Source organism: Condylura cristata, unplaced genomic scaffold (genome assembly GCF_000260355.1).
Source record: "Condylura cristata isolate star-nosed mole 26May11 unplaced genomic scaffold, ConCri1.0 scaffold00006, whole genome shotgun sequence".
NCBI lineage: Eukaryota > Metazoa > Chordata > Mammalia > Eulipotyphla > Talpidae > Condylura > Condylura cristata.
Genome location: NW_004567107.1, coordinates 37,656,930 through 37,683,365, shown reverse-complemented (window position 1 = coordinate 37,683,365; position 26,436 = coordinate 37,656,930). Strand labels below are relative to the sequence as shown.

Below are 26,436 nucleotides of genomic sequence, written 5' to 3'. Positions count from 1 at the left end.
ACCATCCTTGTGCTCCTGGGATAAAGCCCACTTGGTCGTGGTGTATTATTCTTTTAATGCATTGTTCGATTCTGTTAGCTAAGATTTTGTTGAGGATTTTTGCGTCAGTGTTCATTAGGGAGATTGGTCTGTAATTCATTTATTTTTAAAGATTTTTTACATGGAAGAACTTAAGTACAGGCAAGAGGTGTGGGGAGTGAGAGGATTCACCAGAGACAGAGTGGGGAGCAGAACAAGCAGATCAATGAAGTACACTGTATAGGGAAGCAGCGGGTGAGACTGGACAGGTCTGCACCATCTGTGGGTCAGCTCCCTGGTCAGGGATTGAACTTGGGCTGCAGTTATGATAGTGCTGAGCCTTAACCTCTAGGCCACCGGGAAGGCCCTAATTCTAGAATTTGTGGAAAGCCAATTTCATGTAACATTAAGGACTTCACTGACAGTTCTATTAGAAAAACTAAGATAAATGTTAAATATACTGAAAAAAAATTATCCTTTTGTAATGAATTGCTCACTTGACTGATGGTCAGAAGGTAGTCTGGTGTGGTACTTGTAATTTTGTTAGTCTTTATTTTTGCACAGTTCTAGATATTTGTGCATGTTTACAAAAAATATTTTTGAGTAAGATTTGGCTTTCATTAAAGGCTCCTGCTTTATATATTTTAATATTTTATATATTTTAATGTAGTGTTAATAGCATTGTTATATGATCAGTATAGAATGTACAGACAGTAATTTTCTTTTACACAATTCTTGTCTTCTTAAATTTTGTTATTTTCTCTACCAGTATTACTCCTGAGTTATTTTTGTTGTCCTTTGTCTTGTTTATATCCACTAATGAATTTGTTTAATCTCAGTTAAAGTGATCCTCCAATGAAATATGCATAAACACATGCATACACACACAATTATGTTTTTTGATCCAAATGAGACTCAACCTAAAGTAGTCTTTCTGACTTTTTTTTTTTTAAGATTTATTTATTTATGTATACAGAACTGGGGTACAGGCCAGAGGTGCAGGGGCAGTGAGAGGATTCACCAGAGACAGAATGGGGAGCAGAATAGGCCAACTGATGAAGTACACTGCTGAGGGGAGCAGCGGGTGGGTCAGGAGAGATCTGCCACGCCATGTGGGTCACCTCTGGGGCAGGGATCAAACTAATGCTGAAGTGGCTTTAGCTTCTTAGTGCTGTGCTGTAATGGGCTGCACCAACAGGGAGGGCCCCTTCACTTTTTTTTTTAACTTTGTGTCTCCAGTGACAATTACCTGACATTAACAAGTACTTAATAAAATGAGTCAAATGAAAATGACATTCAGTAAATCCTCTGCGGCAGGCATAGAAAGATGGAGGGCTGGGTTCAGCCATCCAGGTTTAAATACCATGCCTACTACTTATTATTTATGTCTCTTGGCAAGTTAGCTGGCCCTCAATTTCTTCATCTGAAACATGAGCATGACAATAGTATCTGCTTTACAAGCTGCTGCAAGGATTAAATAAGAAAACCTAAACCCACTTGGCACTATGGCTAGCATCAATAAGATCAATAATAACTAACAACTAGTACATGTCTATATAAGTCAAACACACACTGTGCTGTTCATCTTCACGTGGCTCTGTGGTTCTTCTGTCCCACCTCAGACCTCCACTTACAGGCTTCTTACTTAAATGCATATCTGAGTTAACATTTTCTGACCACTCCCAGTCTTTAAAAACCTCTTTTCAGTGATTTACCTGAAAATATGAACATCCCCATCCAGCATGATGGAGTGGTTTCAAACAGTCTCTGTTCATCTACTTCCTCAGAGCTCTGTGAAGAGTAAATACACACAGGTCTGAATCTCGTGCATGTTCAAAGCCATGCAGTAAAACCATCTTTGTGATTACCATAAAATCCCATGGTACAGGTTAAACAAATAACTTCCATGATGGCAAACTATGCCCCCTGTGCGACATAATGGCTGAAACCATTCGATCTTTATCATTTATTATTTTTATTTTGACAACATATATACATATGTACAAAATACCTACTGTCAGAATCCTCTTATAATTTCATTTGATTTACAAAAACAGGACAGCAAAATAACTTAGGTCACTAATACTGTACAAAAATAAAACTGATTAAACAGTTGTAAAGATCAGTATCTTACAGTGTTACAGATCATTCATCTGTTGTGAAAGAACATCTCAATCTATCCAGAGTGATGAGTACTGTGCTAAAATCTACCTGCAAACTGACACCTAATCAGTTTCTGTAATTATAACTACCAAATATAATTCTCAAAAGAAGCATGATGTAGAGCTAGACCTTAAAGCCAGGGCATCATTCCAAGTGGTGAAGGGCTTTCTTCTTCCCTAACCAAGGAGAGGAATTATCTTAACTCTAAAACTATTAAATTTTCCAGAGTATGACAACTACTTACACTATTAGATAAAACAACTTCTCTTTCTTTTTAAACACCTGCAATCATCTTTCAAAAAATTCAGTTTGGTTAAAAAAGTAAACAAAAATTACTATCCTGCATTTGGATTTTTATAAGTTAAATCCATGGTCTTTTTAATATAAAAAGTAATTGTTTCATAGTTTTAGTGTTCAATGAACTCTAGTAGTCCTATTTGAACCATATCTTGATATAGTAAATCTAATTAGAATGCTGGTTCCTGTTTTGTGACATTTTAAAACAGGATTTATCACAAGAATAAAAAGCCTTGAGTTTATACGTTACATTACTATAACATATAAGAGAATATCAAATGTGTGTTCTTCGACAACTTGAAAGGCAAGTAGCAACTTTGGGGGGAAAGGGAATTGTGCATTTTTTTTAAACAAGTTGCTGCATTTACATCCATCTAAGTGCTGGACAAAAGCCACATATAGATTTACTCCTGAAACTACAAAGATTGTCTTTCACTGACTTTGCTTGGTTTTCCTTCATTTCTCTCTGTGAGGGAAAGATGAGTTTGTACAAGTTAGTGGGTTGCTAGGCAACCCCAAACTCCTCACTCACTAAAAGGCAGCGTGCAGAGGATCACAAGCAGAACCATTCCATGAGTTCAGTAAGAAATAGGCAGCCTAACCTATTTCATATGGAAGAACAGATGTCCTTAAAACTTATTTTGGACACAGAAATGAAAATTTGGTTTAAAATAAGCGTTTCAAAAGTCTGAAACAGAGGTAGAAAGTGTTCTTTTATTTTTCCTGACATGTTTTCCGGTGAGAAAACACTCTCCTTTTTCTCCCATGGACTGCTCCCAGTCCCTAATGTTAAAAGCAGTTCTCTTTATAGAACCACTAATACAACTACGTCGGTTAAACAAAAAAATAAAATAAAATAAAGTAAAACACACACCGTGCAAGTGATGGCTATTGTATTGGAAGTCGGAGTCAGCTGTGAGCCGCGCCTGCTGCAGGAGCCCACGCTGGTTCTGAACCGGAAATGGGCAGATGTCAAGAGATACCCAGTTCGCTGGTCGGTAGCACCCTGCGTTTACACGACACGTCTTACAGCACATGCATAAACTAGAGTGCACCATAGCTCCCTGTTTTGAGTATCAGATAAAATTGTCAGAAAGTGTTATTTCTGAAGAAAAAAATGTAAACATTTCCCCCACGATCACAGCTGACTCTCCTATTTGAGGTTTCTTCTTAGCTATGAAAACTCAGTTTGTTTTTCTGACCACATAAAGGCCAAAATGATGTTTTCAGGTACATGGCATATTATGGATGTAGTGGTTTAGGCCATTGTAGACACCTGGATACAAGATACATAGTGGTGAGGCTTCTGATGTAAAGATACAGTGATGTGTTTTCATTCAAATCTGTTCCTTACACTTTCTTTCTCCAAAAGGGAGGATTTTGCACAGAGTCTCCTCTGAAATCATGGTATTTTCCCTTGGCACTCACTACACATGGGGTATATTTTTCATTTCACATTTCAGCTCCCTTTTCCTTTTACACTACTCTTGCACCTGTTAGTGGGAGTTTTTTTAGGAACACAGGACGGAGACCAAACCTATACCCAAAAAAATAGGTGTTGCCAGAACTAAAGATTGCTATGCACCCATTCAAATAAAACCCAACAGAGTCAAAGCCCTCTCCCTTCTAGCATTATGGTACAATAAGATGACGTTAACTAAAAGGCTTGGAAAATTTGGAAAAGTTAATAGAGTTAAAATTCTGTTTGTTCTTTTAACATATATATTTTAAATACTACCCTCCTCCTTCAGCATCTGTAATATATATTCTGCCCTCACATTTCTGCCATGATTTCTTAGGGAAATGTGAATACTGTAAATAAGCAGATTATAACGTGGTTCCAAACAGAATGTCCGCTACTACCCTTAAAGCATGTATTTAACTTATTCATCCTCTGCATTAGAAAATAAAAGTGCAGCTTATGTTCAAAAAGTACAATTCATACAAAGCAAGGTTTAAAAGTTCTGTACTTAGTGTATGTAACCTTTCAAAGGTTTGTCTTGATTAGTATAAATTCAGACTCTGCTTACCCATTGACTATAAGTAACTTTTTGTTTTCAAGTCTTTAGATGACAGATCATGCTGGAGTAGATGTGCTCTTGCTTGCATAAAGACAGCTGTGCTATGGCGTTTTTTATCTCAAAAGTTAACGTGATTCAAGAGAGTGGTTTTGCTAAAGAAACTGAAGCACACTCGTCATTACATTAAAAGGTAAGAAAACAATTCTGAGACAGAGCAAGCAAAGGGGCCCAGAATCACTGTGGGGTCCACAGGTCAACTCACCCAGTCAGACATATGTACACCAGTGTTGAATCTTTAAAATTCTACCCCAGTCTTGGTCTTACCCCTCCCCCCACCCACCACCCCCCTCCCAAAATAAAGGAGAAAAAAGAAAAGCATTTGCCTTCCCTCCAACAGTCAGAGACAGTGCAGAGTTGCCTCTGTAAGGGGACCAAGAGTTGACTTTGATCTTAGGCTACAATGTGCTTTTTAAAAACAATGCAGGGAGAGGAAAATCAGAATATTGACCAAAGAACAGTGACTTCCTGTGCTGTCAGCGTGCCTCTTCTGGGGCTTAGTTTCCATGTGTCTGTCTGTTTGCTGGGAGTAACTTTGTCCTTCTGGGGTCCATCCCTCCCTGGCTTTCGTGGGCAGCACCTCACAAAGGGTTGGCCAGGGCCTTTTTCGACCGCTTGATCATACTGGGGTGGAACTCCGTGTGACGGCGGGCGTGCTTTGTGAGGTGGTCGCTCCTCATGAAGCGCTTCTCACACAGCGGACAGCGGAACTGCTTTTCCCCAGTGTGGGTCCGGTAGTGGCGGGTCAGCTCGTCTGAGCGGGAGAACTTTTTAAGGCAGTCTGGCCATGTGCAGGGGAAGGGCCGCTCACCTAAGAGAAGGGAACCAAGACAGGACACAGTTTAAAGAACACGCAACAGCAATGCTGAAGGCTGGTCATGATCAAGAATCCCTACAAGCCAAAGGATAAATCCTCCGGTGTCAGGGGCATGTGCTTCTCCCCACCCTCCACCCCTTCATATTTTGGGATGCTAGCCCCCCCCAGGAAGTGACTATATTTGAAGACAAAATCTCTAAAGTGGACACTATGGTTAAGTGCGCCCATATCCAACTCCTGTCCTGTCCTAATGAGAAGAGGGGCTGGAATTCAGAGGAAGTCCAGGTGAAGGGAGAACTCAGACCATTTATAAGCCCAAAAGAGAGACCCGGGAGGACACTAACCCTGCCAGCACCTTAATGACGGACTGCTAGCTTCCAGAATGTGAGGAAATACGTTTCTGTTTAAGCTATCCAGATGTGGATCTTTGTTATAGCAGCTGGAGCAGACTAGGGCAATTCTTGAAGAAGCTGCAAAAGAGAATCACCTTTAAACCAAGAGCTTGCTTACTTTGTATCTGACGTATCCTCAAAAAGCCTTGGAAATTACCTTTCCGTGTTGGGTTATAGCTTGTGAGCTCTCAGGGTTTTGTTGTTGTTTTAATTAGCTTTTTGTTAAATCCTCTGGTATCATCAAGATGGAAGAGAACTGAGGCATCTCGTCCAAACAGCCTCTCATCTGAATAGGCATTTTTCCTGTGTCCTGGTGTTCTCGACACCCAGCTGGTGTCTGACCAAATCAAGTGATGGCAGGCACCAACTTGACAAGAAAATCCATTTGTTCTTGAGCATCTGTGTCACAGACACCCTTACTGATGTGAAATCTGCCTCTCTGCAGAGGCCCATATTTTAAGCCATATTATCTTAACACTAAAAATAAGTTTGTTCCCTCTGCCACATACCAACCCTGTATTTTATTTCATTATTTTATTGTGTTTAGATTTTATAGAAAGGAAGGACACGGCCAATAGCAGGAAGGCCTCTGTCAGAAAGTTGGTGCTTCTGGAGGAGGGTAATATGTAAAAACTGAGATGTCTATGACCTGGCATTGCATGAAGAAAATTGAAGAAAAGGGATCGGCTCGTTGGCTGCCCACAGAGGAAGTTGTGCTTTTTTATCTGCGTCCTCGCCTGCCACCTGGAGCAATCTGCCCTGGCCCCATCATGACCAGTAGCTCACACTCTACAGGAAGGCTGGTAAGTAAGCGTCACCCATAGGCACCACTTCAGGTGCCTGGGAAAATGCACTATCCAGGAGCTGCTACCAGAAATGCCAATTCAGTAGATTTTAGTGGGAGACTTGGAAATCTATATGTGAAGTAGCTCGTCAAGATGATTTTATCGGCCCTCTCATGACCTATAGAGAGGTTGGAGTTCTGTTTCACAAACTTTTCTTTTCTTTTTTTTTTTTTTTTTTAAGATTTATTTATGCATACAGAACTGGGGTACAGGCCACAGGTGCAGGAGCTATGAGAAGATTCATCAAAGACAATGAGGAGAAGAACAGGCAGATTAATGGAGTACACTGTAGAGGGGAGCAGCAGGCGGGTCAAGAGAGGTCTGCTGCGCCATGTGGGTCACTTCCCTCCTGGGGATCGAACTCATACTAAGTAGCGGTGGCTAGCATGGTAGTGCTGTGCTTTACCCCGCTAGGCCACCAGGGAGGGTCCTTGCAAACTTTTCTGATGATTGAATTATATGTGGGTTCTTGTTCAGTCTATAGTTTCCTAGGCCATACCTCTGGCAATATAAATATAGGAAGTTTGGGATAGGGCCTCAGGCATTTGTCTTTTTTCTTTTTTACATCAATTGTGTGTATATATAAATTTCTTCTCAAGATCTTGCTTAAGCTCATTTTTCCCTTCTATAAAGTCAAGATAATATATGTCATGGCCATTGTGAAAATTAAAAGTAATTCCTATAGGGTTGAGACACCATAAATATCCCAATGCTACCACTATCACCACATAATGATCATTTAAATATCTAAAGACAGCTATCATGTCTTTCTTCAGTCTAAATAATCAGTTTCTTTCATATTTTTGTAAAAGAAAAACTATTACAGATGGCTTAAGTGCAGGCACAGAGCTAAGGTCTTCACATGTACAATCTCACTGAACTCTTGTAGAATGCCCACAGAGGTGGCCCATTTTACAGAGGAGACACCCTGACAAGTTTCTAAGTAACCATTCTGGTTACATTCCTTGGATTCATGCAATTCTCCACTTAAATTATTCCACTAAATTCTATTGTCCAAATGTGATCAGACCAGCACTGGGGGTCTCCAGACTCTCGATGGTTTCCTTGCATTTAGGAGGGACCCACACCTGGCTATTTAGGATGAGCCTTGCTCATTCTTCTTTTGAATGACTGCCTTCCTGTTCCTCACATCTTCCATGCACAGTTCAAAGCAGCTGTTTCAGAGACTACCTATTTCCACAGAATGCTCACCATGGGTGAGGAGGGAATTACTTTTTCACTCCAGTTCTTACATTCCTAAAACCCAGAGAGAGAGACTCAAAGGCTTTCTCCCAGTACCTACCAACCTGTGCCAGAGAAGCGAAAATAGACCATGACAAGACAAAATCTCTACCATCTTCATTACAATCTACATGACTAAGGTTCTATTTGCTGCCCTATACAACTGACTTGCTCTGTGGGAAACCCAACATTGGCAAATGAATGTACCTCAGCAGAATTGCTATGTGCTAGTCTAGGTATAACACCTCACTGAGCTCTGGCCTGGAAAGACACAGCAGCAAATAACAGCAAAGCAGTCTCTCCTTATTGGGGCCCCTTGCTCTACTACTTTATGATTATTGGTGGTGAGGAAAGGAATGGAAATGCACAGTGTTTTCTCAATGCTTGTTTGGAAAAAAAAACTCACCAAAGGTGGTTTCCTTGGAGGAGTGTTAATGGGGTTTAGCTTACTCACCAGCACATGTTTCTGTCAAGTGAGCCACAAAAAGAGGATGCTAACTTATTTGAATGGGTCTGTGTCCACAACAGAGAAAGTGAACCAGAAGACCTGCTGTTTGCTAGGCTAGAAAAGAAATAAAACATTCTGTTTTCAGAAGATGGCTTTTTGGAAGTGATAGTAGAAAATGTTCACGAGCCTCAGACTGCTGTAGGCATAAAACGACTACATATTTATGCTTTTGATTTATGTAGTATAAGATCATGGTGTCATCAGGGTCTAGTCCCAATGAATTCACTTTCAATCTACTTTATAGCTACTCTCTCTTCACTGCCTTCCCCCAGAGCTGGCTTTTTGTGGTTGTTTTTGTTGCTTTAATCCAGATGCTGCCACTGAACAAGCATTATCCCCGAGCATTTCAGAAAGAAGAGAGGGCTACCCTCGGAGTCCAGGACAAATCAGAGTGAACCACAGCCTTGGTTAAGCTCATATAAAGTACATAATTCAAGCTTACAGTTTCTTAGTGTTTTTAAAAATCTACTTGGAAGTGAGTTGCTAGAATAAGAAGTTCTGGGATCATGTGATTCTTCTGGGATGCTTTGGAAAAGAATTAGGAGTGTTTGGTTAATGATCTAAATCAATTTTAGTTAGCAAACTATGGCCAAATGTGACCTGTTATCTGTTTTTGTTAAGTCCATAAGATATGAATGACATAAACATCATTCTTGTATTTGGTTTTTGACAAATGGATAAGGAAAAAAAAATGTGTCAGAAGTAAGGTATATGAAATTCAGCTATCATGTCCATAGACAGAGTTTTATGGGAACATTGTTCTACTCATTTATGCATCTGTGGCCTATGTTTTCAGTGTAACAGTGGAGATCAGATGGTTCAGAAAGTCTAAAATATTTACTATCTAGTTCTTTACACAGTTGATCTTGATTAGTAAAATTGACCTGCTCCCTGGTGTTTGTCAACATTTGGAAACTTAAATATCTTCAGACACTGGACACAGCTGAAAATGGGCACAGAGCTGGGTGTGTCGGAAAAGCGGCAGTGGTGGGATCCACCTCCCCACTCTGGAGGGCACGCGCATTCAGAACTTTCAGGACTCTGTGCCCACCGGCAGTGTGTCTGTAGGGGATCCAGGTTCTTCTGGGTCCAGTGTTTGCAGCTCTGAAATGCCTACCTCCTTAACTGCTGGAAAGTTCGCCTACAACCTACTATGGGACACAGTTTAACAAGTTAGTTAAGGATAGACACGTACTTTGGTACCCCCCCAAAATGAAACCTGTTTGTAACTAAGAAAGAATGGAATGGAAAAGCCATATGTCCTACTGGGACAGATTTGGGAGCTAGATGGGCTCAGACATGGGAAACAGAGTTGGAAAAGAGGGGCTGTGTGTTGCCCTTTACCCTGTCGCCAGCTGGGGGGAGCGTAGGCAAGAGAAACCCCGTCTTGCAGCTCTGTGCTAAGGTCCAAAAGGGGCACTGACTTTCCTCATACTGAACAAACTATATGGCAGAGCAACTTTCAATTAAAGAATCTTCAAACATGCCTTTCAAATTAATAAGAGAGTTACCATCCCCCCGGGGGTGGGGAACAGACATGTACGAGTATTTTATTTCTGGCCTTCACAGGAAAACACACCCAGAGGCAGTGACACAATAAACTCTACTGGAGCAGAGCTGTTAACAGCACAAGTTTCTCTGCGTTCTCATTATTTATACACCACTCCCCTCCCCTTTCAGCAACGAGCTAAGCACCTCTCGCTGACAGACTCAGCTCAGAGTAGGAAATAAACTTGATCAAAAAGGCTACTGAACATAGCAGCAAATGCTGAAAAGGCTGGTTTGAATGTTGAGGAGCAGAAGGGAGCAGCCTGCTGGCTGTGCACTCGGCCACTTAGCACAACTGACCGCTTGGTGCTTTTGAGAAGGAGCCAACACCCTTCTTTCTACCTGGTGATTAATTGATGACAACAAGTAAAACATTATTTAGTAAAGTCTTGGAAAATGGTGAATTTTCTAAGTAGAGGGTGAAAGCAGGCAGTGCATGGCAAACGCAGGGCTTGCTAGCTGCATACACCCAATGGTGTACAGAGTCCCTGAATTTAGACAGGCTGCACAGAGGTCCTGACCTGGGGCCCCTCATTCCTACTTGGTTTTCCTCATGTTCCTTTCCACAGTGCCATGGAAGGGCCTAAAACAGCCTAACCCTAGTGGAGGCAAGAAGCTTAAAAATACAATTGCTAAAACTTCCACTGCTCTGAGCAAAAGTAACCCAATGCACTCCAAAAATCTGTTCAGAATACTCTTAAAAAGGACAGAAGAACCATAGTGCCTCACATATGTACAACTTCTGGAGGGAAAAATAGTGATTTTTGATTGCAGAAAGCAATTAGAATTCTAGAAATACAAGGATAATTTGTTAATAGAAAATTGTATTGACATTATTCCCCATCTTCATAAGCTAATATACTCATTTCCACACCTGCCACATATGCATATGGCCTTGGTAAATGCAAAATAGTATTTGATAAAAGTCAACATCCTCCCTTAATGAAATTTTTAAGTAAATAGAAGAATAATCCCTCTCAGGAGAAAAAAAAAATATGTATCTGGAAACTCCCCCCCCCCCCCGCAAGGTCAATAATAAAATAGTGTTCCCACAAAGTCAAGCTCATGGTGTGAATGGGCACCTACCCATCATGACAGCCATTTGACATTGTTCAGGAAATGCCAGTGAGTATAATTAGATAATAAAGGAGAAGGTGAAACAAGAATTATTTGCCCAAAAAAAAGAGGGTAAAGCTCCAGTTGATATAACCTTGTATTTGGAAAGTCTAAATTAAATAACTGAAAAACTAATGTAAATTAAAAAGTACAATTGTGGCTATAAATAAACAAAAGAGCAATGGTTTTGTTAAATGATATTACTATGACCAGTCAGGATAACCCTTACAATAAAAGATCAGGACCTGCATAAAGAACATCATAAAACCTTGATGTAAAATAAATTAATGAATGAACATTTCCCATGTTCTTAGATGGTCAGGTTCAATGGTGTGAATATGGCAATACTGTACAAATCTCTCTCTGAAATTAACACACCATAAGAATTCTTTTTCCTTGAATTTGATGAAATTATTCTAAAGTTCACTTGGAAGAAAAAACATGCTCAATGTGCCAGGAAAATTTGCAAAAGAACAATAATAAGTGAGCACTTGCAACACCAGTTATTAAAAGTATGATTAAAGCTGTAATAATTAAGATACTGAGATACCAGTACAGGAAAGGACAAATCAGTGGAACTAAGAAGACTCTGAAAAAAAACCCAAGACTCTATAGGGATGAGTCTTTCAAATCAGCAAAGGAAAGAATGTCTAATTCAATAAATGGCATAGACACTGGGCCAAAAAAATAAAAAGTTAAATCTGGATCCCTACCTCATACCTTTTACTTACATACCAAGTGGGCCATACAAATAAATATAAAAAATAAAGCCTCAAAGGTAATGGAAAATATAGGTGAATATTATTGGAATGTTGGACTGGGGGAGAGAACTTCCAAACATTAAACCAAAGGCAGAATTCCATTTGAAGGACAACTCTGACATATATAAAAATGTTAAACTTCTTCCTGGCCAAAAAAAAAAAAATTATGTAATAATAATAAAAAATTATTATTATGTACTAATAAGTGCAGCATATGACAAAAGGTTAAAATCTGTAATACCCAAAAAAGGGCACTTTCAAATCAAAATGAATAGCCCAATTTAGTAAAGCTGGATAGGATGCAAAAAAGCAGCTTATAAAATAAAAATACTAACGACCAATAAATAACAAAAATACATTCAACCCCACAAGAAATGGAGGCACACGAATTAAGACACCAATGGACTATGAATAAGCCAATGGAAATGTAGAAAGTAGTTCATGGTGCCCCCAGCATAGTGGCATGAGAAAATAAGCCCTCAATTTATTGATCACGGTCATTTGGCTAAATATTCTATAAGAAATCATTTTGGAAATATTAGCTAGGAACACAAAACCATTCAGGAATATCAGCATTGTTTATAAAGTTGGTAGCCATGTAGATGTTTAACATAAACAACTAGTTTAATATGTTACAGTGTATCCATGCAATGGAATAGTATCTGCTAAAAAAGAAACTGGGCTGTTTTCCTAATGAAATAGAAAGATGTCAGCAATTCTTCCTGAGTGAATAAAGGTGTGATCTGCTCTGTGTGTGTGTGTGTGTGTGTAGTGTACAAGAGAGGGGGAAAATCCTGGAGGGTGTGTGTGTGTGTACACAAGAGAGGGAAAATCCTGGAGGGTGTGTGTGTGTGTGTGTGTGTGTGTGTGTGTGTGTACACGAGAGAGGGAAAATCCTGGAGAGTGTGGGTGTGTGTGTGTACACGAGAGAGGGAAAATCCTGAAAAATTTATACAAAATATTAACAGTAGTCTTACAGGCAAGGGATTAGTTTGTTCTACTTTGTATAAACAGTAAAAATTTATTTTATATGAGAAAAACTCATTAACATTATTCTTGTGTTGTTAAGAAGTTTTACTTTGACACAGGAAGAAAACAATGATACATGTGAATTTAAACTTTTCTACAAATGGGGTCAATTAAAAACATATTGTATGGGGAGGGTTCCTTTGTTAAGAAATTTTTGGGACAACCAAATGACCAAATGAAAGAAAGGTGAAGAATCATGTTGTTTCCTTCTCAAACAAATTGTTAGAAAGTGAGACGCTGTAGATCGCATTACATCTGTTTTCTCACTCCTCCGCCTCAACCTCTCCTACATTTTCCACATATGAAAGGGAAAATAGCCCCATAAGAACAGACAGGAACCTTCCTTCCAGTATGGGGCTACACGGGTGGTAAGGGCCCCAATACCCAGGGTCCTGGAAGGCTGGGGAAGGAGGCCATGCAGACATGCAAAGCTGAGTCCAGTGTAGCTTTGTAGTTTCCTCCTGGATGAGGCCGCAAAGCGCATGTTATAAAGACTGGCCCAGTCCTGGTCCCTGCCGCCCTGCCTGCCTACCATGACCTTGTCCTAGCAGGAAGACCACACTGACTGGCAGCCACAAAATGTGAGACGTGGCTTATTTCCGCCCATTTCCCTTACCCGCAAGTGTGGAACCACCTGTACCCTTGTGGAACCACCTGTACCCTGTAACTGTACATATCCTGGCATAAATGCTCCAATGAACGTTAGATTCAAGAAACAAGACATTCAAGGCCACCTGTTGGACAAAATTATAGCTACCTGTGTGGATGTTCTGAAAGAATAAAAATGCTTGATAGGCTTTGCAAGAACAAGCCTGGCCGAATGTCATCCCTAATATGACCGTTTGCTCTGGGCTTCTCTCCGAATCCTTCTCATGACTTGGTTTCCTTTTACACTTTATCTGTTGATACAGCAGGGTCACGCTAGAGCTTGGAGTTGAGGTATTACTTCAGGTCCCTGTGCTTATCTGTGGAAGGCAGCCAGTCCCATATTTTAGGTGCTGAATCGGGAACTGGGTGTGTCTGTAACATCTGTCACGCACACTTCCTCACTGGAGTACACTGGTGTCCAGGAAGCAAGTCTGGCCAAATATTGCTCGCACGTCTCTGGCATCGCCACATCTGTGAGAAAGCCCGTCTGCTGGGACCTCAGACATAAAGATGGCAGATGGCAGGCCACAGATTCCCCACTCTTTAAGGATCTCAACCCTGCAAGACAGATGCCTCTTATATGACTCCCATCTTGGAACCTGATAATGACAGAGAAGTAACGTGACCTCCTAATTCCCACTCAGCTGGGGGTAACTGATTCCCAGTTTCTGTTCCTCCAGCCATTCTGGTCTCACTATTGCCCACTTATTTGTGGGTTAGAGAAACAATAAACAACCTACAAGGTGCTAAACACCAATTAGCACAACTCTCCTGAGAGCATCGGTTCTGTCAATCTTTGCATTTTGGGTGACTTTTCTGACCATCTAATTGAAACCTGTTTCACATGCAGCGGAGACTCAGAGAACAGAAGTCTTCTGTTGACTTGCCCAAGGACACCCTTTCATTAGAAACGGTTTTCACATTCTTTTGGTGCTGAGTAAAAAGCAAGATGGGATGCAGGAACAACACCGAGGTCATAACTAAATGTAGAGAGCCTCTTACTGCGTGTTTTTGGAATTCTCACTTCCAGCCTTCCATCTGTGTTGCCTTGCAGAGGTCAGTGACAGTTCAAAACATATAGGTTGTTGCCGAGCTTTAAGTTTCAAAATAGAGTTTTAAAGATATAGAACAGACCCAAAAGTCCTTAAACTTTTGACTTTCCAGCTTCCTACCAAGACCTGAGCTTCAGTGAAAGAGACACTATTTAGAGAACACAAGTAAGTCTGTCTAAGAAGTGCCCAGGGTTCTTTATTCTTTATTCTCCCATAGACAGAGGCTTGAGGATCCCAGAGGAACAGGCCTTGTTGCTTGGCCCTTGGCGCACCCACACTGTACAAGTGTAGCCCCAGTAACGTCCCCTGTGGACCTGAGGACTTGGGTAGTAGTGTTTGAGAAGGGCCTCAGTGCCTGCTTCCCAGTTTCCCACCTTCCTGAGCATAGTGCAGAGAAAAGGGTCTGTGTGTTCCCTAGCCCAGCACCCTGGACTGACCCCAGGCAGACTGAGTAACAGAGCATAGAGATCTAACCCCCTCAGCCACCATGTAGAGGCCCTTCTTCAGCAAAGGAGGTCAGCACATGAGGACAAAGCAAGACTGGGAGAATTACAGGACATCCCCTTAGAGACCACCCATGCCAAAGGATGACATACACTGTATAGCCCTCCCAGGACACCAAAATAAGAGGCGAGCCTCTTGCCCACCAAATAATAGACATCCACTCCCAGGACAAAGACAGGTAAAGGGAGAGGGAGGGAGAAGTCTGATTTTGCAAATTTCATTGAACACAGAAAAGACTAAGAGACCCTGAATTACTGAGATACATTTTCTGTCATTATGTAGATGGGGGAGGGGAGGTGTGCTTAAGAATCCAGTTATGATTGTGGAAGTTATCTTTTTGTGCACCCCAGGACTGTAATTAGGAATTCTTACCCAATGCACATCGCTGCTTTACAGGGGCTACCGAGGCTTTCAGCATCCTTAGCAAATACTCGATTACATAACCTCTCCATTAGGTACGTAGGTAAAATTACTCGCAGCCTCACAGCTTCCAGTCTCTGGGAACTGCTATGTAGAGAGCTGAAGCCTTTAACTCAGAAAAGACAGTGATCAAAAAAGGAAAATGCGGGCTGTATGTGTGGTACATAAGGCCTCCTGTACTTGGCAGCCGGATGGTGGCACCGTCATGATGCAGTGACAAGTGATGCTATTCCACCAGGTGTTTCAGGCTTATCTCTCTGGGCTCAAGCTCAATACATTATTACCAGCAGAGTGAGGCTGTGATGACCACGGGTCCTACTCACACATGCCACGTGGGTCACTGTCAAGTTTTTCAAGCTTAACCAGAGTGAGCCACTCTTCACCAGCCTGATGCTTGACACCAAGGGCCACAAAGAATAGCAGGTGTTTGCTGTCTAACCCTCACCAGCATCTCTGCCTGATTGTGGGCCTCTTGGCAGGCTTCCTGGGTGGTGTTTTAAAAGCTGGGAGCAGGCAGGACATTGAGAAGAAATGACTATTTAGAGACACACAGTCCGTGTTTCTTTCACACCCAGCAGCCTGCTTCAGGGGGACGGTGCTCAGCAGGCAAGCAGGTGGTGGCGTGGGTACATTTACAATAGGGAAGAGGGGCATTCAGCTATTTGGGCCACTTCAACTGCGATGACAGAAAACTATTATAGAATTATGGCAACGTCAGGATTTAAGTCTGTTTTATGTGTTTTTGTAAGTTATTTTTAAGATCTAATTTTTGCTTCATGATTCATTATGGTGTTTTTTGTTGAGAATAGACTTCTGATTCCAATAGGAATCACCGTTTAAAAAAAAAAAAAAGCTCATCTGTTTCCATAATAGAGGAGCAGAGGAGGCCTTTATTAGTACATGGAGGGACCAGTGTTAACATAAACCCAATTCGTTCTCTGGGCATTAAAATGGGCAGGCTACTGGAATTAAAACCAAATGAATACTGCTGCTACTATTACTACTGTCAAATCTGTTCTAAGTGAGGGTTTTGGTACTGGTTTCTAGAACATTCACTGAGGGGGGCCCACATGTATTTGCCTGAGCATAAGAAATAAGCCTACCTTCTAACAAAGACCATTTAACACATGTAATTGTGACCTATCTTTTAGGTTGAACTCTAGAGACAGTTCAGAGCTTTTTTTCTTCTTCAAAGGGGAACGAATATGGAGAGAAAATGTTGTCATGGAGATTTATCTCTCATTTTGTCAAACTCTGCTCTTTGGGATATTCTGTTTGTAGTTCTAAACAGGCAGGTAGAGTAAATGGCTTTTTTTGTTTTTTTGTTTTTGTTTTTTGTCTATCTAGAATCCATTCCCTCTTTGGGGAAGACTATAGCATATGTGAATTTCCTTTTGGAAACCAACTGTTCCCAACTCCTAGTCTATGGAATTACAAGAGGGTGACTCCCTGTCTTCAGCCCCCAAAGCCTGATACACCACAATGGCAGAGTCCAGGGATGGGCATACAAATTCGAACTGATAGAAGTTTGAAGCCAAGGGCTTTCAGGGGAGGGAAACTGTCTTTGTACAGGGCTTGCTGATTGGCAGGATGGGAATCTGGACTGTCAGCAGCCATCTTACCACCACTCAGGGATCCTGCTCATCTTGAGGTTGAACCAGGGAGAGAGGAGGACACTGAGTACCTGCATCTGAAGATACCCGAAATTAGAATTACTTCAGATGTGTTGGTAACTTGAACTAATACTTTAACCTTTTATTAAATTAGATTCTGTTGCTTGCAGAATCCTGAGTGAAAAATGTGTGGACCCAGACGGGGGTCTTTTTCAAATAGGTTCTGGATAATTATGGAAAACATTGGACCAGGAGTCCAGGTCAACACCATTTGTGCTCTTGGAAACATACTAGGAAAATGAAAGAGTAACGTTGGACTAAGTTAACTAAGTCTGATTCCTCTTATAAATTAACAGTACCTTCCTACCTCTTAATACTCCTGTGAGTTTAAGTGTAACAGTGTATATAAACCATTTGATTTTGCACCTGGCATGTAATAAATGTTGGATGCTGTTACTGTTATTCCCCAAAATCATACTGCCTGCCTTAACATCTAGCATAGTAGATAAATATACTGAATATAAATAATATTCATTTAGCAAGTAAATATTATTTAGCTAAATAAGATGTTGCTGGGTTAATCTGGAATTCTAAACAAAAACTGGAAGCCTCAAGCATTTCTGGCCAACACATGTAAATTATTTATTTTTAATTATAATACTTAGTAATGGGGACACTATTTTAAATGTTGCATTTGAATTAAGTCTCCTAAGGCTTCCATGAGTGAATAATTACTGAAATTCCATTTTACAGATGAGATAACTGAGGCTCACAAGCTAAGTATTGCGTCAGGCTCCTAATTAGAGAGTGGTAGGAGCTGGTTTCAAACAGGGGTCTGAGAAACCTCAAAACCATCTACCTATTGCTTCCCTAGTGAGGATTGAGGTCCCTCCTGGGCCCTCACATTCCAGTTCCACAAAGTGGACTAGTCTGATCACAGGCTTTTCTGACTCCTTTGTTGCTCTAGGTTGGCTCTCTAGAAGGGAGAAAGGTGAAACTTCCCCGTCATCCCCATCTCTTTGAACAAAGATGATCTGTAAGATTTCTTTCCAGTTCTGCAATGTCCATATTTCCTAGACATGATTTCTGTGCTTGTTCTGTGGCCTGTTCCACAAGTTCCTCTTCAGTTCCAGTCAGGTACTTGGGAAGCACTGACTTCCACAGGGATAGAGACTCAACTTGAAAGGCTATTCAAACATTGTTTCATGCAAGATTCTGCTGCCTGCATTGCAAACCCTTGGTTAATTTTATATGGCTTAAGCTCGCATTTCTCTAATATATTTATATAATGTCCTCACTTTTTACAAAGGCTCAATCTGACCCTTCTTTTCACATATACAATCATTCTCAATTTTGTTAAAAAAAAAAAAAGTCCCAGTGGCACTGGGCTTAGGTAGTGAACAAACAGATTCCTGCTACTCTAGAACCTTTAGATTTCAGATCCAGGTGCTCAATTCTCATTTGATGATTCCAAAGGCTAACATACCAGAAGGTAAACTAAGATTAAAAGGGAAGCCAGCAGGTACAGGGCTTTACATACTAATGGAAATGAATGCCTTGGAAGACCCCATGCATAAAAGATGGCTGCATCTCACTGCCTTAGTAGGGAAGGCATTCTCCATGAATAGTGGTAGTCGTGTTATTTTCAGAGGGGACTGCTTGAGGCCCAGACAAGACAAATGTTTACTCTTGGTCTTAATGCACCAAAAAAAAAAAAGTATTAAAGGAGGCTCCAGTAAGGGAGGAGTAGGAAATCTCCTAGGCCTCGGCCTTGGGCTGTTTCACCAAGTGCTGCTCCCATAATAAACAGCACAGGTTTCCCCAACCCCAGCAGACACCACCTCTGCCCTTTCACTTGGTTAATATGGTTATTTCAAAGCAGCTCTTTCAAGCATAGGATAGAAAGATGTTGACCATATACTGAAAACCTCCAGAGACCACAAGGGAAAAGAATGCAAAGAATCACAAGATAGATCTCCTGAGCACCCACTTGGGCCTAGCTGAAAGCTCCCGGGCCTTTATGCTTCATCTTCTCTTCAGAGTACCTAGGGCCTGCTGTGTGCAGAGGGATGGAGGCTCTGGCAATTTCCACAATCTGCCCAAAGTCACATGCTTGTAGAGGCAGGCAGCCAGCATTTGAACCCTGGGGTGCCCTTACAAACTCTCCTAGGAATCCCCTAAATACTTAAAAGGAAAATCCCCCCTCCGTGAGAGGATGGGTAAAAGCTTCTTTACAGACAAAATGATGGATGTGATGACCTCTCAAGGTCACTTCCAACCTACGAATTCTATTGTTTGGATACTAACAACTGCAGCCACCAAGCACTTGAGTTTGGCCTAAGCCTGTGACTAACTTCCCAACAAAAAGTGGGGCGGAGCCATTGATAGGATTTTCAAAGACCACAGCAGAGGATTCCTGTTTCTTTCCTTTTTTACCATCTGTGGGGTTCTTTCCCCTTCTTTTTGCCCCTCCTTTTTGCATGTGTTGCATAGAAACAGAAAGTGCCTTTGTACCAATTACTAGGCACTAATTTACTCCCATCAGTAGGCGCTGGGCTTGCTGGAGAAACATTAGGGAAAGGTGGGAGGGTCGGATGTGGGGGTGGATTCCAGCAGCAGGAAGGCCTGTAATGCAGCTAGCTTTTTTCCAAGCCTGAGAACAGCCAAGGGGGAGGGGGAGAAAACCTGGAAAATATGGAAGTCAAGACTGACAAAAACGACAAATCTGCTTTTATGAAAAAATCAAGAAGGCTAATGATCAGAAAACAGATGACAAACTAGAAAGCCAACTCTGACCAGGGCACATGGGATTGTTTTAGGGGCTCCTAAAAGAGAGAATACTGGGAAATGAGCCACCTACCTTTCTCCTCACTGGAACTTACTGAGGAAGACCATTGTCAGCCACTTTCCCAGTATGTCATATGCTATTTCTCTCTCTGGGAAGTTCAGACTGGGGATTTCTCACAGACATTGTAAAATGACTAGTTCCTGGTATAAGCGTCAACAATTGAGTCAGGAATGTAAATCTGACCCTGATAATCAGAGTTCACATGCATTCCCCTTAGGTTATATCTTTGTATCTGAAGGTAATGGGTTGTTACCATCAAAACACACTAGAGTCACTGGAGTACCTACCCCTTCTCTACCATTCCCCAGGGACCTGGGGTGCTCCCCTCTCCTTTCCACTGAAGATTTGAGAGGAAAATCACAGGAAACAGTGTTTGGTCTCTGTAGTTTTACTCCACTTGTGAAACAGTAATCCTGCCAGTAATGGAAGCTTTTGTGAGGCAGCCCTCCTTTGTCTCTGCTAGGACAGCAAGCAGAGCATGAGGGAGGAAGAGTGGGTGAGGAAGAGCAGCAGCTGACCCTTGTTACCTCAGGGACTAGAATAAGGAGCTGTAGGGTTCCCCTACGGGCTTTAATCCCTGGATGAGATTCTAGCAGCCACTTGGGGCTGTAACAGCCTGTGACACATCCTTCCGTGCAATCACAGGTCTCTGAGCATCTTGTCTGAAATCCTGAAGCAGGCTTTACAGGACATCCTTGCAATCCTAAGAAATTCTTAGTAATTAAAGGGAAAGAGTGGAAGAGGCGCAGAGCAGGCCAGGCATCATGTAAGGAAAAAGTTTAAATTTTAGTGTCAGGGAAGGAACATCCCATCTGAGTTTGAGCTGGCCAATGACAGGCACCCTTAGAAAGGCTGAAAAACCTATTTTCCAAACTAGAGGATGATTTCCAGGGTGGGGGGGCTTTTTCTTTCGTATTGGGTTGTTACTATAGGGATTTAAAGGTCTCCACTTAGGACAGCTGACTTAAGTCCCTCCAAAAAGCCTAAAATTGCAGGTGGCATGGGAATAAGGCCCAAAGTTTTTACCTATCTCAGCTGACTCTGAGGGCTTTTGGTCTGGTATTTGGATGCAATTGTTTCCTTCCCCAAAAGACACACCCATCCTAGCCCACCCCACCCCCATGCTCTCAACACAATATACATATACTCTGTGTGCAGGATAAGTGCAAAGTCAGGAAACAGGAGACATTTGAAGCTGGTTGCATTTGAAAATAATAAGCCCGAAGTACTCTAATGTGTCTAATTGTTAATCTGAAAAACAGTAATCATAGACGTGTCCAAAACTTATGGAACTAAAAAGGGCATATTTGTACATTTTTTCAAATTACCAATGAAGCCACTGCTTAAACTTCACTGAAAAGATCTAGAAGTCAAAGAAACAAATTGAGTATTGAGCACTGAATTAGTGTAAATTAATAAACTGCTTAGACATAAGTTTATCATATGTTTACTAACTGCGAGGACACCTAATTACAGATAAACTATAAAATCCAGCATGGCTTGAGGGTGTAGTGTATGTGGAATTCTACCAGATGTGTTGCCTATGTGATTTTACCTTTGCAAAGAATCTAGGAGTTCTGTGAGGGTAGCCTAACTTTGGATTAAGAAATTGAGGTTTAAACAAAACAGAGGTTGTAAATTTAAGGGACACTGCCCCATATTGAAGGGGAAAAAAAGGTGATTTCAAGCCAATTGCTGTTAGACAGGAATTGAAGCCTGGTATTGCCAGATCATTCGATTTTTCCAGAGAAGTCAGAAATTTGGATTTGTGCTGAAATCCTCTAACACGTAGATATTGGTAACTGATTGTTTATAAACCCTGTGTTGACCAATCCAAACAAGTCTGCAGAACAAATTCTGCAACAATTTCCTTTCCAAACTTAGAATTCAAGTAATGTGTTTAAAGTCTCATAAGTAGAAACGGGGTCAAATTCTAACCTCAAAGTCCACCTCAAAAATTGTCAGGAAACTTATAAAAGATGCTGCACTGAGTTTAATGAAATTTAATTTAAGTGACAACTTTTAAATCCACTGGATCTACAGCAATGGCAGCTGTCTGAGGCTCAGAGGTAATCAAGTAGCAGGAGGGATTCCTGTTGGACTACACTGAGCAGGGGGGTGTGGCTGGAATTTTTTGCTCTTAAAATGTTCACAGAATGCAGCCATTCCAACTGTTATATCTGGTCCACCTTCTGGAATAATACCAGCAAATGAAAATCAGAAAGCTCCTTACCTCACCCAAAGGACGATCTAACTCAAAGCTGTATCCGAAGCTTCCAAATGCGGAAGACCTCCTACATTTCTCTTATTTAGAATGTACCTAACACATAGCTTCTTTAGTGGGAGTAGATTCTGATAATATTTACAGAGGCTGAGGTTTTTAGTTCCACCGTGTCCTGGCATTACTGAGCCCACCAACAGAAAGAAGACACTTGCAACCACAATCTCACTAAGTTTCAAAAGACTAAGTGTAGCATTTAAAATGGGATTAGCATTTCACTTGCTTTCCACTCTTGACTGTGTGAAAGGTTCTCCTGGAACATCTGAGTCGACTTGCCTTCTGGAGAATTCAAGAACACACACATGCACGCACACACAAGCGGCCATTTCTATAAATGCCTGAGAAGATCACTGAGCCGTGATGGCTGGGCATCTTTTTACTGAGCTCATCAGGCTCAGGGACTCACAAGAAGCGCAGCAGGCCTTCCCAACTGCCGGACTAGGCAGCTCCTTGAAGGAGAAAGTGCCTTTGCTCAAGGTGGCCGTGGGTGTCGACATGAACAACTGAACTCCGGGAAGGGAACATGGCTGACGTGGCCAGGCCCGCCCAGCAGCTCCTGGTGAGTAACACCCTCGGGTGGAGAGACCCCTACTTCACCCTAGGAACCGCATGAAAGGTCACATCCCCAATTCAAACACACATCTTTTAACAACCTTCCAGATACAAACTTTAAAACATTGCTTTCTGGCAACCTAGATGACAATCCCAAACAGAACCTGAATTTGTCTTAACCCAAAGGATATGCGGTTGACGCCAGTGCCGGCAGCCACCTCCACCAGAAGCGCTTTCCAAAGGAAATAAAATATGAGATACAGTTAATGAGGGCCTTTCTTTTAAAGAGCAACGCCAAACCAAACCAATTGTCATTTTAAAACCACAGGCCCCGGGGGCCTTAAAAGTGTCAAACAACCACACCAAAAAAAGACAGTACTTTTCCAAGTGACTGCAGCAACAACCCTTAAAGGTGGGGACACAGGACAGAGGGAAAGAGAAAGCTGCAACCCAGCACCCACCCCCTTAGCATAGACGCCATTCTTAACCTTACTGAAGAGGGAAAAAAGCATACCCCACTGAATGCTGTCCAACTTTTTCCCTGAGTTTGTTAAGCACAACCAACAGCACTGTGGACCAAAGTCCCTGTAAATCTCCAAAATCCCATTTATACCTCAGCCGTCTTTCTAACTACATTTGCTGGGCCAGCCCTCTCTCTTGCCCCCCACCCCCCTGGGGAGAGATCCCTCTATTGGGCTGCCAGCAGGACCTAACGCTCATTGCCCAGCCATGACCTCGGGCAAGGACCACACCTCCTCCCCGCAGCTCGTTCAGGGGTGGAGGGTTCGACCTTAGGAAGAAGAAAACACCAGCTCTGAAGTCTTTCTCCTGAAAAAAGCTAACTAGTCGCAAAGTTAACCCACCAACCATCACTTGGTCGAAGTCCTCTGCTGCCTGAAGCAATGTTATTTTAAACCTCTCTGGGGACACTACGCCAAATTTAAAACCACCTTTACAAGCCCTGAAAAGTAGCAAGCGTACAGATAAATGAGTCCTTAGTCATCCCTAAAAGGTTCCAAGGAAAGTGTGCCGCTTCTCTCCAGGTTTCAGCCACTTCGCTGCAATCCCACGAGAGAATTAAATAAAAGACGCCATTTGACTCCCCACCCCTGCCAGCGTCGGCCCCGGGTGGGTGGCCCCACCGTCGCAGGGTGCGGGAGTCTTGGGGGCGGGGCGGGCCAGGGGAGGGGCGGCACCACTCCCCTCGAGGCCGCGCACGGGGGCTGGCACTCAGCACTCACTCTGCCCGCCAGTTTAACACTCTCCGCGGGTTCTAGAGGCCGGGGACAATTAAGGCGAGAGGGAATCTTCCGCCTCTACACGGGTCAATTATTTAAAGAGCTAAACAGCACCTTACCCAAAATGTTCGCACCCTTAAGTCAAACACGGTGTCCATAACGCCCAGGGAAACTGCCCGGCCAAAGATTAACCAACCCCAGAGCTGGGTGGGAGAGGGAGACGCCGCTAACCTGTATGCACTCTGTAATGGGCTTTGAGATGGGAGGATTTTCCATAGACTTTCCCACAGCCACTGTAGGGGCACTTGTGCCTCTTTTCGGAGGCGTGTTTCCCCTTCGCAGCCACTCCAGGGTGGAGGAGGGAAAGCGGGCTGGGCGCGCTGCCAGGATCCTGTCTCTCCTCCGGGCTGTGGGAAGGACTCGACCCAGATTCGGTGGTCACGTCGCTGTCGGATCCTATATCCTCATCCGGACTCTCCAGACTGTCGCTGCACACCGAGGGGGTCTGGATGGGTCGGTACTTGTTCAGATCCAACAAGCTCTTGGCGATGGTGACCAACGTGCAGTAATCCTTCCAGGTGTCCCCCGGGTCACCGTGTTCCTTGGTCACCTCGCGCTCAGGTAGTCGCAGCCGCTCAGCGTCCGGAGCACCCCCATGCTCCGGCACCGCAGCGCGGTTCGAAATGGAAACCAGACACTGGGCAGCCACGAAGTCCATGTAGGCGGCCGCGGACATGGTGCGGGCGACAGAGCCCCGGCGGCGCGGCCAAACTTGGCGGTGGCTGCGGAGGTTCGGCTTACCCTGCCCTCGCCTCGGACGACGAACGCGGCGCAGCACCGCGCGGCGCGCCGGCCAAGGGGGCGGGGGCGCGGGGCGCTTCCGACTCGCAGGAGCGCCGAGGCGACCTCAGCCCCTCATCTTTACGTAACCGGCAGCGCCTCCGCACGCAGCATCCACGGCCCCGGGCTCCGCCGCGCTGCCGCCTCTAGCCGCCGCCCCTGCCCGGCACCGGGGGCGATCCCCCCGACGGGCGCGCCGGCCGCTCTGAGCCGGATCCCTTGGAAAGATGCCACACGTGGCAGTCGCAAGTTTATTCGACTGCAAACGCCCCCGAGGCGCTGGGAGAGGAAACTGCAAGAGAGGTACACGCCCTCGGCCGCCTCTCCGTCGATCCGAAGCCCCAGGAATTCACCCGACCACCCGGACGCAGGTGGCAAGGGCCGGACCAAGCGCCAGGTCTAATAGACACTTTCTCCCCAGTCCACTGACAGCTTCTGTGCCCCTGCTCCTGGCGGTCCGCACCGTTCCGGCATTCTCTTGCTCAGTAACAATTTTGCAGAATCCCATCACGTCACAATCCAAACCCCCTCCAATTGGCCAGTGGGGAGGGTGATTCAACTCTGTTTACTTTCTCCCCCTGCCAGTCAGAACTGCCTTTCGGTGGAGAGGTGCGTCTAGAACTGAGGCGTGCGGCCAATCCGACTGTTCGGTTTCGATGCCTCGTGCTACCCCTACAGCCTCCAACGCTGACATTTAAAAGGGTAACAGCCGGGAGGCTGGAAAGGAGCTGCCGCTCATCTTCAGGAGTGCCTCTCGGTTTGGTAGCTGGTGCAGGCCTCCTGGCTCACATTCCAATTTGCGGAACTGTGGGACGCACCTTCCCTAGTCAGTTGTGCCCATTCTTATGACAAAAAAGAACTCCAGCTTCGGGTTTCCAGCTCGCAAACAGTTAAGTGACTTCCTGCAAACGCTACAGTCCCAGCAACCAGCCTTCCAATCAAAAGTAAGTTGGTTGATGTCACTGACATTGACTCGGCCAATCAGAAGGGCGTTCCGAAAGCTAGCGCTCACCACTTGTAAACGCGAAGAGCTGTAGTGAAACTGGATGCATTCTTGCATTTTGTGTTGCTGGCAGTAAAATTGACATATGTAGGGGAACACAGGGGTGACGAATAAATACAGTGCGAATCTATAATTAAAATTTTTTTTAAAAAAAAACCACTACCCTGATTATGTCAGGCCAAGTTGCCTTGCTTAGTATAAACACAAATAAGAAAATATCAATTAGTCCTCCTACCGTCCCCCCAATTTCTAAAGGCAGCAAACTTTGAGACATAGGTTAAATAATTCTTCCATCCAATGAATTATGACCAATTCATCTTTAAATTGCAAAACTGACAAAACTTCTATTTCAAAGTGCAGTCTAGCTACTCTTACATTGAAACATCTCACTTTTTCTTTGGTGATACCTCGTTTAATTCCTCTCCCTCCCTGGTACAACTTACTTTAGGTTATCTTTGTTTTGAAGCTGTTGTAAGCCACCTCAAATAACTAGAGATAAAGTCCCTCATTTGTAGACCTTTTTTTTTTAAAAGGTCGCTGTTTTAGTTCATTTTCGTTCTACAATCCCTAATGGCTGTTAGGATGTATTCAAGGTCCTTCCCTGGCTGCATAAATGTGTGAAC

At 43.2% G+C, this 26,436-nt stretch overlaps 1 protein-coding gene across 3 annotated transcripts; it reads right to left on the bottom strand.

The window, feature by feature from the left end:
- Window positions 1–4,848: 4,848 nt before the first annotated feature.
- Window positions 4,849–25,946, bottom strand: KLF9 (Kruppel-like factor 9). Of its 3 annotated transcripts, none has more exons than XM_012721471.1 (3): window positions 24,202–25,946; window positions 5,718–5,843; window positions 4,849–5,367 (listed from the first exon to the last, which is right to left on the bottom strand). In XM_012721471.1, exons 1-3 carry the CDS (start codon window positions 24,704–24,706, stop codon window positions 5,138–5,140), a joined length of 861 nt encoding a protein of 286 aa, XP_012576925.1. In that variant the 5' UTR covers window positions 24,707–25,946; the 3' UTR covers window positions 4,849–5,137. The 3 variants fall into 3 exon arrangements, with proteins under 3 accessions (XP_012576925.1, XP_004677660.1, XP_012576927.1); XM_012721473.1 differs by having other exon boundaries at window positions 5,278–5,367; window positions 5,729–5,843; XM_004677603.2 differs by lacking the exon at window positions 5,718–5,843.
- Window positions 25,947–26,436: the final 490 nt, after the last annotated feature.

Coding starts and splice junctions, on each gene's coding strand:
- KLF9 (XM_012721471.1), bottom strand. CDS start 24,706: ATGTCCGCGGCCGCCTACATGGACTTCGTGGCTGCCCAGTGTCTGGTT. Junction 5,844..24,201: donor CCATTACAGAGTGCATACAG/GTTAGCGGCGTC, acceptor TCTCTTTTGCAG/CTTCTTCAAGAATTGCCCTA. Junction 5,368..5,717: donor GTCATTAAGGTGCTGGCAGG/GTTAGTGTCCTC, acceptor CCCTTCTCTTAG/GTGAGCGGCCCTTCCCCTGC.